The sequence below is a fragment of the Protomyctophum bolini genome (assembly GCF_963924005.1).
Source record: "Protomyctophum bolini genome assembly, chromosome: 18".
NCBI lineage: Eukaryota > Metazoa > Chordata > Actinopteri > Myctophiformes > Myctophidae > Protomyctophum > Protomyctophum bolini.
The window spans coordinates 17,566,144-17,580,109 of NC_137879.1; the positions used below are offsets into that span (position 1 = coordinate 17,566,144).

At 43.2% G+C, this 13,966-nt stretch overlaps 1 protein-coding gene across 2 annotated transcripts; it reads left to right on the forward strand.

Moving 5' to 3' along the window:
* The first annotated feature begins 794 nt into the window (after positions 1–794).
* dclre1a (DNA cross-link repair 1A (PSO2 homolog, S. cerevisiae)) lies at positions 795–13,548 on the forward strand. Of its 2 annotated transcripts, none has more exons than XM_080789587.1 (13): positions 795–1,224; positions 1,441–1,587; positions 1,936–2,126; positions 2,488–3,108; positions 3,565–3,927; positions 4,170–4,563; positions 5,237–5,370; positions 7,052–7,170; positions 7,702–7,845; positions 8,143–8,288; positions 8,607–8,761; positions 11,195–11,336; positions 12,583–13,548. In XM_080789587.1, the coding sequence occupies exons 1-13, from the start codon at positions 945–947 to the stop codon at positions 12,879–12,881; spliced, it is 3,135 nt and encodes a 1,044-aa protein (XP_080645713.1). In that variant the 5' UTR covers positions 795–944; the 3' UTR covers positions 12,882–13,548. The 2 variants fall into 2 exon arrangements, with proteins under 2 accessions (XP_080645713.1, XP_080645714.1); XM_080789588.1 differs by having other exon boundaries at positions 2,515–3,108.
* Positions 13,549–13,966: the final 418 nt, after the last annotated feature.

A 13,966-nucleotide genomic window follows, 5' to 3' on the forward strand; every position in this document is an offset into this window, starting at 1 on the left:
CACTTGCAATCTTGCAGGGTATGCAAAGGCTGTATTACCGTGTTGTTAATTGCTTACTGTAAATTGCTGTGGATTAAGAGCATCTGCTAAATGCCTAAATTGTAAATTGTAATTCTAACATGCTTGACACAATGACACTAGGTCTCAGAGGCACTTGCCCGTCGGTCAAGGACAATGTTGGGTACAAATTGTGTTAGAAGTTAGAACATATTAATGTAACGTTAAATACAATCGATAACTGCCAAGTGGTGACAGTCACTTTGAAAAACAAATTGAGTGCAACTGCTAGTTAAGGTAGCATTGTTCTAATGAGTAGTAGCCAATAATATTGAATGAAGACATGAATGCACTTGCCCGTCGGTCAACCTGAAAGTAAACTCCACTTGCCCGAACCTTTTATTTACTGGGGCATTTATTTACCCGGGCAACCGTTTGTGTCAACCCTTTATGGAATGCTAACTTTAGATATGTTACAATGTAATATAATGCTGTCATATATTATTTATATACACTGTAACAGGTGCAATGATACAACGTAACAGACAATAAATGAAAAATGTTATATTTGCAGTCCGGGGAGAAAGTGTGTTCTGTATGTCTGATTCTCAAGGCAACATGTAAGGAAATAGATTTTTGGCCAAGGACCCCCATCTGAAAATATGTGACGCCAGGGAGCCCAATTAGAGAAGATTAGTGTTAACCTATTCAAAAGATATTTAGAAAAATAGCTGATCTACAAGCTACTCGTAGATCAGCTATGTTTGATATAGCCGAAGTGTGAAATAGGGTTAGGGTCGGTAAGAATCGGATCCTCTTTCATTTATTTTTGCTGGGGGGGACCACTGTATAATGGAAGCCCAGATGAAAGTGATCCATTCCAACATGCTTTTGTTTTGAACAGGCTGTATACAGGCATCTGCATCCATGTTTTGTTCCTCCCCCAAATGTCACAGCAAGACGAAAGTGAGGATGACATTTGGGACTACAAACCTCTGAGGAAAAAGAGGAAAGCCGGGACCGGAGAGGGACCGGCGACAACCGGAGACGGACCCTCTACGTCCAAGAAAGGAAAAAACGTCAACAATGACTTTAAGAAAAGAAAAAGTGTGAAAAACAATGACTCTAACTCCTCTGGGAAGCCCTCTGCTGTGAAGAGAAGCAAAGCAGTTCAGGTTGACAGAGACCTGACGAGTGGACGTGTGAATATTAGTAATATATGTGCAGGTAAGCAGGGGAGGAAAGTAACTAAGTACATCTAATGTACTTAATAGTTGTACTCAAAGGACCACTGCACCCATTTTCATCCTGAAATTATTTAGTACTACAAGCGTGTTGCTGTTGCATATAGTGACGTGTTGTGACTCTGAGCTAGTAGATCTGCTATTTTCAAGGAAATGTTTTGCAGTATTGATACATTTATTTGTTTTCCCACCACTACAGGTGAGGTCAGCGCGGGCGGCTCGCAGCCTGATGGAGGTGACAGGTGGTGTCCCATCTGTCAGATGCCCTTCTCCATCTTGGTGGTCCAGACGCAACGGTGGCACGTCACCGAGTGCCTGGACGCCCCCAGAGAGGACCACGACAAAGGCAGTGTTCTCAATTCGTTTTATATCGTTGCTGTCGGGCAGAAACCTCTCATAACCATATTCTAACTTTTTGTGTTTATTCGTAAATTAATTATTAATTTTAAATCATCAAAAGTAGCAGATTCATAGGCGCCTGCTGGCCAAGTGGTTCAGGCGCATGCCACATATAGACATTGGCCTGACAGCGCGTTGCGTGTGGTTAATGATACATACTGGCCTAAAGCAGTGGTTCTCAAACCAAGGACCCTGAAAATGAGCACTTGTGCTCAGTAACTACCCTGGGTAAATAATGTACAACAAAGAGCCTTTTTAGTAGTAGTTAATAATTGTACATAATCCGTCCATACAGAGTGCCCTGACGGCTTCCAGTGCACGTCTACCATTCCAAGCCACTACAGGAGGTACAGTCACACGCTGCTGGCACACAGCCGGGCATCTGGGGACCCCATCTGTCTCCTGGAAAGACAGACCCCTGCTGAGTCCAGCCTCGGTGGTCTCGCCGGACCACCGGCCTCTGGGTCCATTTTAGACAGCTCACAGGTAGGGATGGGACCATAATTGTTATTATCCTGATAATAAAAAAGAAAATCACAATTATCTAAAGATTTTCATTTATCGTGAAATTGTCCTCCGTCATACACTAGGATGTATAGCTGCAAATTCAGTACCACTATGCTTTATAAAACGGACCTGTAAAGATCGTTCTTATTTCACTCTTCACAAAAATAGCAAATCTGCTATTTTTGGAGAACATTCCCCTCCAGAATAGGGATGCTGGGGGTTCAAGTGGTTAACAAAAGCAAAACTTGTAACTTTTGAGCATATTTTGAACATTGCGATAAATAAGTTCAATTGCAATTATTGTTATGTAATTTTCATATCGTCCCGTCACTACTCACAGGACAGCGTTGTCAGCCTCTCCTCTCAGTCCAACCTCAGCGACTTTCCGACGCCGCCAAGGACGCCAAGGACGCCACCGCCGAAGGTCGCAAACGGCCTCCTGTTGCTGCGCTCGCCCGGCCCGGCGGATTTCAAGAAGAGGAAAGGCTGGTCGTCGACCTCCTCCAGAGGAAGCAACAAGTCCACAGGCTCTTCCCAGGGGAGTAAAACCGAAGTGTCGTCGACACCAAAGCCTCCCAACTCAGGCGGGGGAAGCCAGGCCTCTCAAGATGCTTTCATAAAAACTGATGTTTCTCCTGAAGATGCTGTCGTAAAAACTGACATTTCTCCTCAAGGAGTTGTCGTAAAAACAGACTTTTCTCCTCAAAGAGGTTTCATAAAAGCTGACTTTTCTCCCGACGGTGACGACGATGAAATCTCCTATTCGCCTTTGTCGAAGTTCCCAGAAGAAGAGGAGGAGGAGATCGTTGGGGGCTCGCTCCCTCATAGTGTGACTGAATGCGAGTCAGACAACGACTCCTTGATGCTGTTCAGCGACGATGAGCTTTTCGGCACTTTCGCCGATGACCTGGAAGCCGGGACCGGAGAGCAGGGTGTCTCGCCTTTCCCAGACAACTCCCAGGTATGTCACAATGACAAAATATTATGCGTTATTAAAGTCACAGTTATTTAATACATGAGCGGCTAATTGCAAATATTTCAGATAGTCATCAGAATCCTTGACAATATTTCATACATTTACATACATCCCAACACAACAATTGCAGAAATAGCAGATCTACTAGCTGAGCTTGTAGATTGGCTATTTCAACTGTTTTCTTCTTTTTTTTTAAGTCTAAAATTATTAATAATATGGCATTGTTTGGGCCATAATACATGATTTCTTTTAATTATTAGTACATTGGTCATATCTGCCCTGTGCAGTTTTTCTTTGCAAAGCCTAAAATGCAAAAGAAATGTATCTCTTTTTAATTATTATGTTCCAATGTTGAATGCCAAAAACACAATTAAACTGTTACTCACAATAATTAGTTTGACAATTAACCGTCAAGTAAAATGTTATTATTGTGTTACCCAGGTGGACCCGGGCACCTCGTCAGGGCCTGGTAATCAGGGGCCTGACTCTGCAGCTGCTCTACACACCCCCAGCTCCAGCAGAGAGGAAAGCCAAAACCAGGGGAAAGCGCACAGCTCCAGCTGCCTCCGGTCCCCACAGAGCAAGGTTTTAGACCGACTGCGACAGACGCTCTCTGGTTCAATAGAAGTGCCTCGTGGAGTTTTAGACGAACCTGCCTTGTTTCCTCATCAAGACCTTTCCTCGTCTCAAAGCTCACTGTCTCAAGCATCTCAGTCCGTCATCAGGGCGCCTCAATTGGGACAGAGCAAGAAGCAGACAGACATTGGGGTCTTTTTCGGGCTCAAGCCCCTCAAGGAGAAGGAGGTAGGCCTGCTATCAATTATGCAGGCTATTATTGGAATGATAATGTTTTAATTCAAATAATTGAGAAGCTATGTTTTTCTTTGTTTAATCCTTTATACATAGCAACAATGTTACACGTGTGACTTTGTCGCAAAATGGTGTCATGCAAAGACTGAAAAAAGTAGATTTAAAAGCTCTGTAGATCGAAGATTTTCCACTATTTTTGAAAACAATTTAAATTGATTAACTATTTGCACCCCTAGGAGGAGGAGAAGGGGGAGAGTGCTGCTCACAGCTCGCCGGCGGTGGAGAGCTCCGTGCAAAGGCGAGGCGAGAGGAGAGGCAGGCGGGTCAGGAGCAGGGCTGTCACCTCCTCCGGTGTTCCACACAGCCACATTGCAGGAGGTGACACGGGGACCTTGGGTGACAGCCAGGCAGCGGGAGCCGAAGGAGGTGTAGGAAGAGGTGGCAGGCCAGCGGGGAGGAGAAGAGCTGAAGGAGGTGCAGGGAGAGGTGGCAGGCCAGCGGGGAGGAGAAGAGCTGAAGGAGGTGCAGGGAGAGGTGGCAGGCCAGCGGGGAGGAGAACGTGGAGTAGGTGGAGCAGGGATGGAGAGCCAGGGGAGCCCAGACAATGTCCCTTCTACAAGAAGATCCCAGGTGACTGAAGACTGCTACTAGGATAATGAAAAAATATATGCTTCTAAATCTATGTCAGTGGTTCTAAACTTTTGTACTATATGTATTTGGCCGTTCCAGGGACCCCCAGAAACAAAGATTTTAGTTTAAAAAAGAAATGCACACATTTTGTGCAATTTGCACAAATTTTTATCTGCTATTTTTGAATAGACAAAGTATACTATAATGTTTAAAGTACGGTGTATATATAATGTTAAATATAAAATGACACAGAAGCTTTCCCGGTCTTAATTGATTAATTGTGTGTGTGTGTGTGTGTGTGTGTGTGTGTGTGTGTGTGTGTGTGTGTGTGTGTGTGTGTGTGTGTGTGTGTGTGTGTGTGTTTGTGTCTGTGTCTTGTGTTTTTATGAGGTGAAATTACAGTGTGGCAATATAATTATGTTAAATGCTTGAAAATGGCAAGATTTACCAACCTTGTACATCTGCTATGTACACAAATGCCCCTGGCACAAATTATTTTCAGATGAGGGTCCACAACCAAATACATATTAATTTGGGGGTCCTTGACATGATAATGTTTGAGAACCTCTGCCCACTACAGTACAGTAGACTAGACATACTGTATCTATCCATGTATCAATTTGTTTTGTATTCTACAATACATTAATCTAATAATCATGTTCTTTGTGTTCAGGCACCAAGTTTGCTATTGACGCCTTCAATTATGGCGAGATTGAGGGCATCTCGGCGTACTTCCTCACCCACTTCCACTCAGACCACTATGGAGGCCTGAAGAAGAAATCCACAGTCCCCATCTACTGCAACAGAGTGAGTGTGTTGACCCTGTGCAGTAGCGGACCCCCACTTCATACAATTATTTTATGTGGGACCCCCAATCTACACTGTAAAATAGGCCTGTCACAATTATTACACAATCGCAATTATTTGAGATAATCGCAATTATTTTTGCATAATCGTCAATCGTTTCCATGTTAAAAAATGTCCATACTTTTCAAAAATACCAGAAATAGCAGGTCAGTTCTTGACGTGTGGTAAGCTTATAGATCATCAACTATTGGCAATTATGACAAATAATTGCGAGACAACCCTATACCCTATACTATATCTTTTTTAATGATTATTATTTTATATGATGATTTGAATTTTGTTGTTATTTTTCATGTCATGATTATGAATTGAATACCCAGGAGCTGAATGGAAACAAGACCCATATTTTATTCCATCATCATCTGAGTTCTGAGTCCTCAACTGCGAACAAACATATCCCAGAAAAGTTATTAAGTTATAAAGAAAAAAGATTAAAAGCTCTTCAAATTGCCAACTTTGAAGTATTGTGGTCCAAAAGAGATTACTTTCACAGGTGGTTTATTTTCCTTTTTTTAAAAGCTAAATCACCCCGTCAGCTGTGCTTACCCACTGTGCAGGGAGGAAAATGCTTGATTCGTTTATCCGCTACACCGCCTTAATCAACTTTTCCTCGGTGTTGCCATGAATGTCAATCCCCCCGCGGTTTGTCAATTCTCAGCAACAATGTACTTTTTTATGCCTCTGCCAACCAGTTGCCGTTTATATCTGTTCCCTGTCCAGTGACTCCAGTCTCTTATAGCAGTGACTCCCAAACCTTTCAGCTCAAGACCCATCTACAAGCTCACAACATATCTGCGACACATTGGGAGCTTGTAGATCGGCAATCTTTGGCACGCAGCGAAGTATATATCAGGCATTACAACGCCATCACGACCCGCCAAAAATACATATTATTTTGTAATTTTTGACTAAATCAACTGTAGATTTAGTCAACTACAATCTTTGGATAGTCAACTAAAACTACAAAAGTAAAACATTTCAGATGCAATATAGGGCTGACGCAAAAAATATATATTCAAAGCTGCGTTAGATGGCACGAAATGCGAACATGAAAAATATTTATTTATTTATTTTAAATCAAAATAGCTGATCTACAAGCCCACAATGCTTTGCAGCATGACATGTTGGGAGCTTGTAGATCTGCTACACTTCAAATTCAAAGCCATGTGCTTGTGTGTGTGTGTGTGTGTGTGTGTGTGTGTGTGTGTGTGCAGTGGCGGAAACTCCGTGGGTTCAGAGGCGCGATTGAACCCCCTGGCATTTTGGCAAAGGCGCGACTGAACCCACTGCATTTTGGCAAAATATATCTATATGCACTGCAGTAAATTATGCACCCACTGACTGTCCACTGAAATGTCCCCTCCCCAGTGGTCATGTTGTCATACACGTAGTCACAAGTGACATACCTTTACGAGGGGTTACAAGATAGGTGTTGGGCCGCCGCGCATGCCGCATTCAAATGCTAATAAGGTGGCTTTTGTTCGAAAAAACAAAACTCGTTTTTTTTCCACCGCTGGGGGGGGGGGGGGGGGGGGGGGAGGTGCTTGAACCCCCTGCCGTTATAAGAACTTTCCGCCTCTGTGTGTGTGTGTGTGTGCATTCACACACATGCATGTTTCAGATCACAGGTAACCTGGTGATGAGCAAGCTGAGGGTGTCAGAGCAGTATGTCCATATCCTGCCCATGAACGTCCAGATGACAGTGGACGGTGTCAGAGTCACCCTGTTGGACGCCAACCAGTGAGTCACACACTGAGGAGCCGCTGCTCCGCCCCTTGACCACGCCACTAAACACGCCTAATCACAATCATTTGAGATAATCTAAATAATTTTTTGCATGGACGTCAATAGTTTCCACATCGACAAATGTCCATACATTTTTCAAAAATATAGATATTATCTAAGCTTACAAGCTTGCAGATCAACTGTTTCCACTATTTTGTACATTATTTGGAAAGAAAACATTGTAAAAAATCAGGGATTTATTTGTATATTTAAATAATTTGTCATATCTGTGCAATTTATGATTACAAAGACCAAAAACTAAATTCCACTAATTCAAGACTTCATGGGAATAGCAGATGTATCATGTACGAGCTTGCAGCCTGGCATGAAGTCACGCACTGTGAGCTTGTATCTGTTATTTTTGAGAAGCACTTTTCTGAATCCTAAAGAGGTTTTTGAAAAATGTGCATGTGTGCATGCGCGTGCCTGTGTCTGCCTGTGTCTGCCTGTGTGTGTGTGTGTGTGTGTGTGTGTTGTATTCCACAGTTGTCCAGGATCGGCCATGCTGCTGTTCATGCTGCCTGACGGACAGACGGTGCTTCACACAGGAGACTTCAGAGCTGACCCCTCCATGGAGACGTACCCCGAGATACTCAGCTGTAAAGTCCAGACCCTGTACCTGGACACCACGTGGGTGACCCTGTGACCCCTAACCTATAGCCCTGTAGCTGGAACCCATGTTATTGACCCCAACCCTAACCTATAGCCCTGTAGCTGGAACCCATGTTATTGACCCCAACCCTAACCTATAGCCCTGTAGCTGGAACCCATGTTATTGACCCCAACCCTAACCTATAGCCCTGTAGCTGGAACCCATGTTATTGACCCCAACCCTAACCTATAGCCCTGTAGCTGGAACCCATGTTATTGACCCCAACCCTAACCTATAGCCCTGTAGCTGTCTATTGATCCCTTTCTCCTCTGTAGTTACTGCAGTCCAGAGTACACATTCCCCGCGCAGGACAAGGTGATCAGCTTCGCGGCCAACACGGCCTTCGAGGCAGTGACGCTCGCCCCTCGCACCCTGGTGGTGTGTGGCTCCTACTCTGTGGGCAAAGAGAAGGTGTTTCTGGGTGAGTGCTCCCAACAGCGGAACCACTTCGTCTATCGACGCTGTCTGTCAAAACCACCTAACTCCTTCGGCTTGCCATTAACTTAATGGCAAGATGACCTCCCCTTGTGATCTCCCATTTGTTTTTGTTTTTGTCAGGCCAGTTTTGAAAGAAGAAGATTCAAATATTATTTTAATGCATGATGATAATGTATTCCACATTCTAGTACATTTGGTGGCAGAGCCCCTCAAACCCCCATCAAGGACCCCCCCTTGAGAAACAGTGAGCTACCGGCTATGCTTGGGTGAATAGTGAATGGAAACATGCGTTTGTTTTCAGCGCTGGCGGACGTGTTGGGGTCCAGGGTGTGTCTGTCCCGGGACAAATACAACACCATGTGTTGTCTGGAGTCGGACCACATCAGAGAGCTCATCACCACGGACGGGAAGGCAGCACAGGTCCATGTCCTGCCCATGATGAAGATCAGCTTCAAGGTAGCTTCGGGCATGCAGACGTGACGCTTTTTGGGGCGGAAATTGCCGTTTGGAATCAAAAATAGGTCTAGATACTGTAGATGGACAAAGAACTAAACATATAGTTTAAACCAGTCGTTTTTAAACCCCTGCCTTTTCCCCCCCAACTCTCTCCGGGAAGAAGGGAGGGGATGAGCAGCGTCGGTCTATCACCCTGCACGAGTGCAGCCGCTGTTTTCAATCACCGGGCAATGACATACTTTTATAAATGAAATAATAACCATTATCAGGAATAAATGGGTTTCAATTCACATTGTGACAGACCAACCCACAATTACCCACCTCTCCCAACCCGAGGACAGTTGAAGCACACAGCCCACTGATCAGTGCACAACCCCCTGCCTGGTTTGTTGAAACCTTTTGGTGAAGAAGTCACGGCTAATGCGAGTAGCAAAGAAAAAGACCCGGCCATCACCCGTTCTGCCACAGTGATAATGGTTATTTTATTAATTACTTAAAGGGACATTCCACTAATGTGATTCATTCAAGTATTTTCCAAAAAATCATTAACATGGTGAATAACATCTTGATGATGTCATCAAGATGTGATTCACCATGTTAATGAACAGCTCTAAGGTATATTAAGGTATATTAATGACATAGTAAAATGTTGAAAATGAATGGAATGCCCCTTTAATGAAAGTATGCCTTGTCCACGTTTCACATCATCTGAAGCAAACATTAAATTCGCAGATGCTGTGAGAGAGGGAGGGGTGGCCTCCTACTCCCCCGAGATAGGAATACATCAGTGGGCAGCCGGGGGTCGAGGGTCAGTGACAGACCGACAGCGTGTCCCTTCCCCGGGAGACATGTAAACACAAGTTGTTTTAATTGCTTCCACGTCGTGCTGGCTAATACAATTTATTTCCATAAATATGGTTGGCTCTTGCCAAATCAACGTTAACATTATATACACAGCCACTATTTAAAATATATAATTTTTAATTGGATCTTGGTGCAGTGGTGAGGGAGAGGACAGCGGAGAGGAGCAGAGGCTGTCTTCCCCCCAAGATGAGCACATGAGCAGGGGTACGAGGGAGGAGACCGGTCCGTCGGCTCGTTCGGTTATTTACCAAAGTATGTTTACCAAGAATATATTATTTATTTCTCCATAAATAGGTTATTTTACATTTTAGACTTTAAAATGCGCGCCTGTTCAAACGGTCTATTTTCTGATCGCTCCAGCCTCGACTTGAGTGACAGGTCGCTTGGGCACGCCCACTTTCTGAAAGCAAGGCAGCTTCAAAATCATTTTAGCTTGCTGTATTTTTCTAGCTTCTGGCGGTGTGAACGCGGCTTAATTGTAATACTATACGGTGAAACTAATCTTTGTGAAATTGCTTCAGGAAGTCTGAAGTTACTAACAGTCTACCATGACGTGGTTGGGGAAGAGGTTTGAATGAAAATAGCCGATCTACAAGCTTACGACGCATCATCTTGCGATGACTTGAGTTAATAATAGTACTGCTTATAGATCTGCTCTGAAAAAAGTTTGGGACCTTCTGGGTGTCTGAAACTCCTTCCTTCCTATAACAAAAACTGCAGCCTGAGCACTTTCTAAAGTGTGGGTTGTCAATTATTTAGAGATTTTGATTAATTACACATACCCCTAATGTGTAAATTAAAATGTTTGTCTAGAGGAGGCTCATCAAAGGCATGGGAACATTAAAGAACATTAAAGTGTAGCTAATTAATTACATCCTTATCTCCCCACAGGCAGTTTGACTCAATGTAATTATGTACGCTGTATTTAATAATTATAAACATGCATATCCTACTATATGCAAATGTAATCTATACAGTGACTACTATGGAAGTTTAATTTTGGTTGATCACTTTATTCCTGGCATCGCTGTATTAGGCATTATGTCATTGTTGGGGAAGATATTTGAATCTACAAGCTTCTACACGTGACAAGTGATCTACACGAGAGTTTGTAGATTGGATAATTTCAAGCAGATTTTGTGTAGATGCAACAAAGCCAAGTGCAGTTGTAAAGTCAGGTTTGTTTTACTAAGTACAGTACAGTATTAGAGCAGGGGTTTTCAATTGGGGGTCCGGGACTCCTCAGAGTTACTACAGGGGCAGTGCCAAGTTGTGTGATAGGAACTTTTGTTCTTTTTCATCACCCAAAAACCCTCCCATCCCTGATAATACAAAAAGAGATCCAATACACTGTGCTACAGTCAAGTAAAAAAGCCTTTATTGAAGCGGCATCTCTGCAAAGAGCATTAAAAAAGAAAGACCTACACGTTTCGGCTGTAAAAGCCTTCGTCAGGGTCCCGTGAACCCTCCCATCCCTATTCTGAGTGGAACATTAGCCGAAAATATAATGTGGTCAAATGGGGTCCTTGGCCTGAAAAACCTTTCGGTTGTTGTGTCTCCTCTCATCAGCATCTGCCGGAGTACCTGAGCAGGTTCTCGGCTCAGTACGACCAGCTGCTGGCCTTCAAGCCCACGGGATGGACCTTCAGTCAGAAGGCGGACAACGTGGAGGACATCCAGCCTCAGCGCCGCGGAAACATCACCATCTACGGTACACACAACATACGCACGCACACGCACGCACACACACACACACGCACGCACACACACACACACACACACACACACACATGATGCTAGGGTTCAAGTGGTTCATGCAAAAGAATAACATTTGAAACAGTTCCTATCACACAAAGATTTGGCGGACCTGTAAGGACAAAATGCATGTACTGTACTGCACATGGCTCGCCGATAACCGACTGTCATTACACCTAGGCCAAACGGAACCCATTATTTTAACAGTAAAGCGAAAGACTTTACGATCAGAGTGGATGTTATCACAAGGAAAGAACAGATTATCTATCCGTGTTTTATTTTAGATAACAACCTTTCCGCTGAAAAAATGGCAAACAAAGGTAATCAGGAAAGTCAACCAAAGAATATGATTGCACCTCATGGTACTTTAGCACCTCAAAGGCACTCAAATCAAACTACAGACCTCTCAAAACAAACTAGATTAGTACTAAACCACACCTAGGAGGACTCACCTAACCTGAATTAGGACAGCAACTTGCAATGGGCCTTTTCAAGATACTCAAGGTACCAGTGTGCCCATGTACCTTTCAAACTACTAGTGAGAAACACCCACGGACACAACACCAGAAGAAGCTCCACTGATCTAATTTCCCCCAGATTTGGTACAAATGAATTCATTACGACATTGGGTACTTAGAAAAGCGCTAGCCTACATAAATCTGAGATATTATTATTATTAGTACAGCCATCAAAACGTGTGACTCCTGGCCTAGCTAGACCACCTGACCACAGGACCTAGACAAGTTTTCTAGCTTCTAGCTTTTTTAGTTTTATTATCTTTGTTTTTTTCAATGTGCGTGCCATGTGGCATGTACACATTGTGCAGTGGTTGGAGAGTTTTTCTCTGCTCTTCCATTGAGACATTTAGATGCTGTGGTCAGGTAGGACACCTACTGGTTTACAAGAGGTATTGCATACAATTTAAACGAAAACAACCAGTCTTCCCAAACATTCTCTCCATTATAACTCAACAGTAAACATTTAATTCTCTCCATTATAACTCAACAGTAAAAATGTAATTCTCTCCATTATAACTCAACAGTACACATTTAATTCTGAACATTATAACTCAACTGTAAACATTTCATTCTAAACATGATAACTCAACCCGACAGAGGATTATGTGACGTGAGAATGTGCTGTATTTCAGCCTGATGGAGGCAACACTCTGACTCCATTCTACATACGTTCTGTCTCAACAGGCGTCCCCTACAGTGAGCACAGCAGCTTTGTGGAGATGAAGAGGTTTGTCCAGTGGCTGCAGCCCATCAAGGTCATTGCCACCGTCAACGTGGGCAGCTACGATAGCAGGAGAGCCATGGAGAAGTGCTTCAGTGAGTGGCTGAGGGAAGCCAAGACAAGACCACACTCTAGTCTAAACCTTAGGAATCCAGGAGTGACCAGAACTCCGTGTGGCGGTGGTTCTCAAAGTGGGGGACAGCAGGGAGGCCTAAAGGCCTCACCGAGGTTTGTTGGGCCAGGACACAGGCTGGGGCGCTAACCCATACTGCTCATCCGGGTGCCATCAACATTCCGGCTGTCACCGGTCTCTCCGGTGGTCACCAGACTATACCCGGTTGTCACATAGTCTATTCCTATGAGTCACTATAAATAGAATAACTATAACTAAAAATACATTGCATGGATGCACCTAGGACGTATCCTCAGTGATGTATCCTGAGGTCGGGTAAGTACTGTATGTACAGTATGTTAGCCTAGCAGGCTAACATATGCTTTCATGTGTACTGATTATGCACATTTTATTACTTTTACCATCGAATGAAGAGAACCATTTCTTTTTTGGTCTTTCAGTAAGTCTGAAACTCAAAATAATTTGTACAATCTCAGAGTTAAAACATTTGAACCCTAATGCAATAAGTGTACAACTACCGTTCACAAAGGACAGATATGTTTCAGTGTGTTGCCATTAGTCCACAAATTCTGGATTGAAGTCTGCGTATGTTATTATACGGATATTTCACTTTCAAACATGTTTGGGGTCATTTTATTGTGTATGAAACAGACCTTTGGTCTTTGGCAACCATTTGTAATTCACTCCACTATTCTGAAATCATTCTGTTCTTTGTTTCACAATGAATGTATTTATTCTGTGTTTTTCTTCAATGTTTTATACAAATTTTACATTTAATTAAATGCTTTTTGCAAAACCCTGGTAATTTTGCCTATTATTGTTGGTGAAATGGAAGATGACTTAATCATGATGAATTATGATGAAGTAATGCTTAATTAATGTATTAGTTAAGCATTATCTCATGAACTTTATCAGTAAGTGTTCTGTTCCCATTATTTACTACAGTCCTACTAGACCCCAGTAAATTGCATCTGGCCACAAAAGATCACGGGATGTATTGAATGTGAAGGAGGTGACAAACTGAGATATTGAGCCTATAGTACACACACAGACAGTAGGCATCCCCCTACTAGTATCACCCTTCACATTCAATAGATCCTGTGATATTTTGTGGCCAGCTGTAATGTCCTGGAGTCTATAGTAGGACTATAGTAAATAACTAGAAATTCACTGTTGAGGTGCCAACTTGCGCCTTGCACACAAGTAGGCCATAC

Coding starts and splice junctions, on each gene's coding strand:
- dclre1a (XM_080789587.1), top strand. CDS start 945: ATGTCACAGCAAGACGAAAGTGAGGATGACATTTGGGACTACAAACCT. Junction 7,846..8,142: donor ACCCTGTACCTGGACACCAC/GTGGGTGACCCT, acceptor TCTCCTCTGTAG/TTACTGCAGTCCAGAGTACA. Junction 8,762..11,194: donor TGATGAAGATCAGCTTCAAG/GTAGCTTCGGGC, acceptor TCCTCTCATCAG/CATCTGCCGGAGTACCTGAG.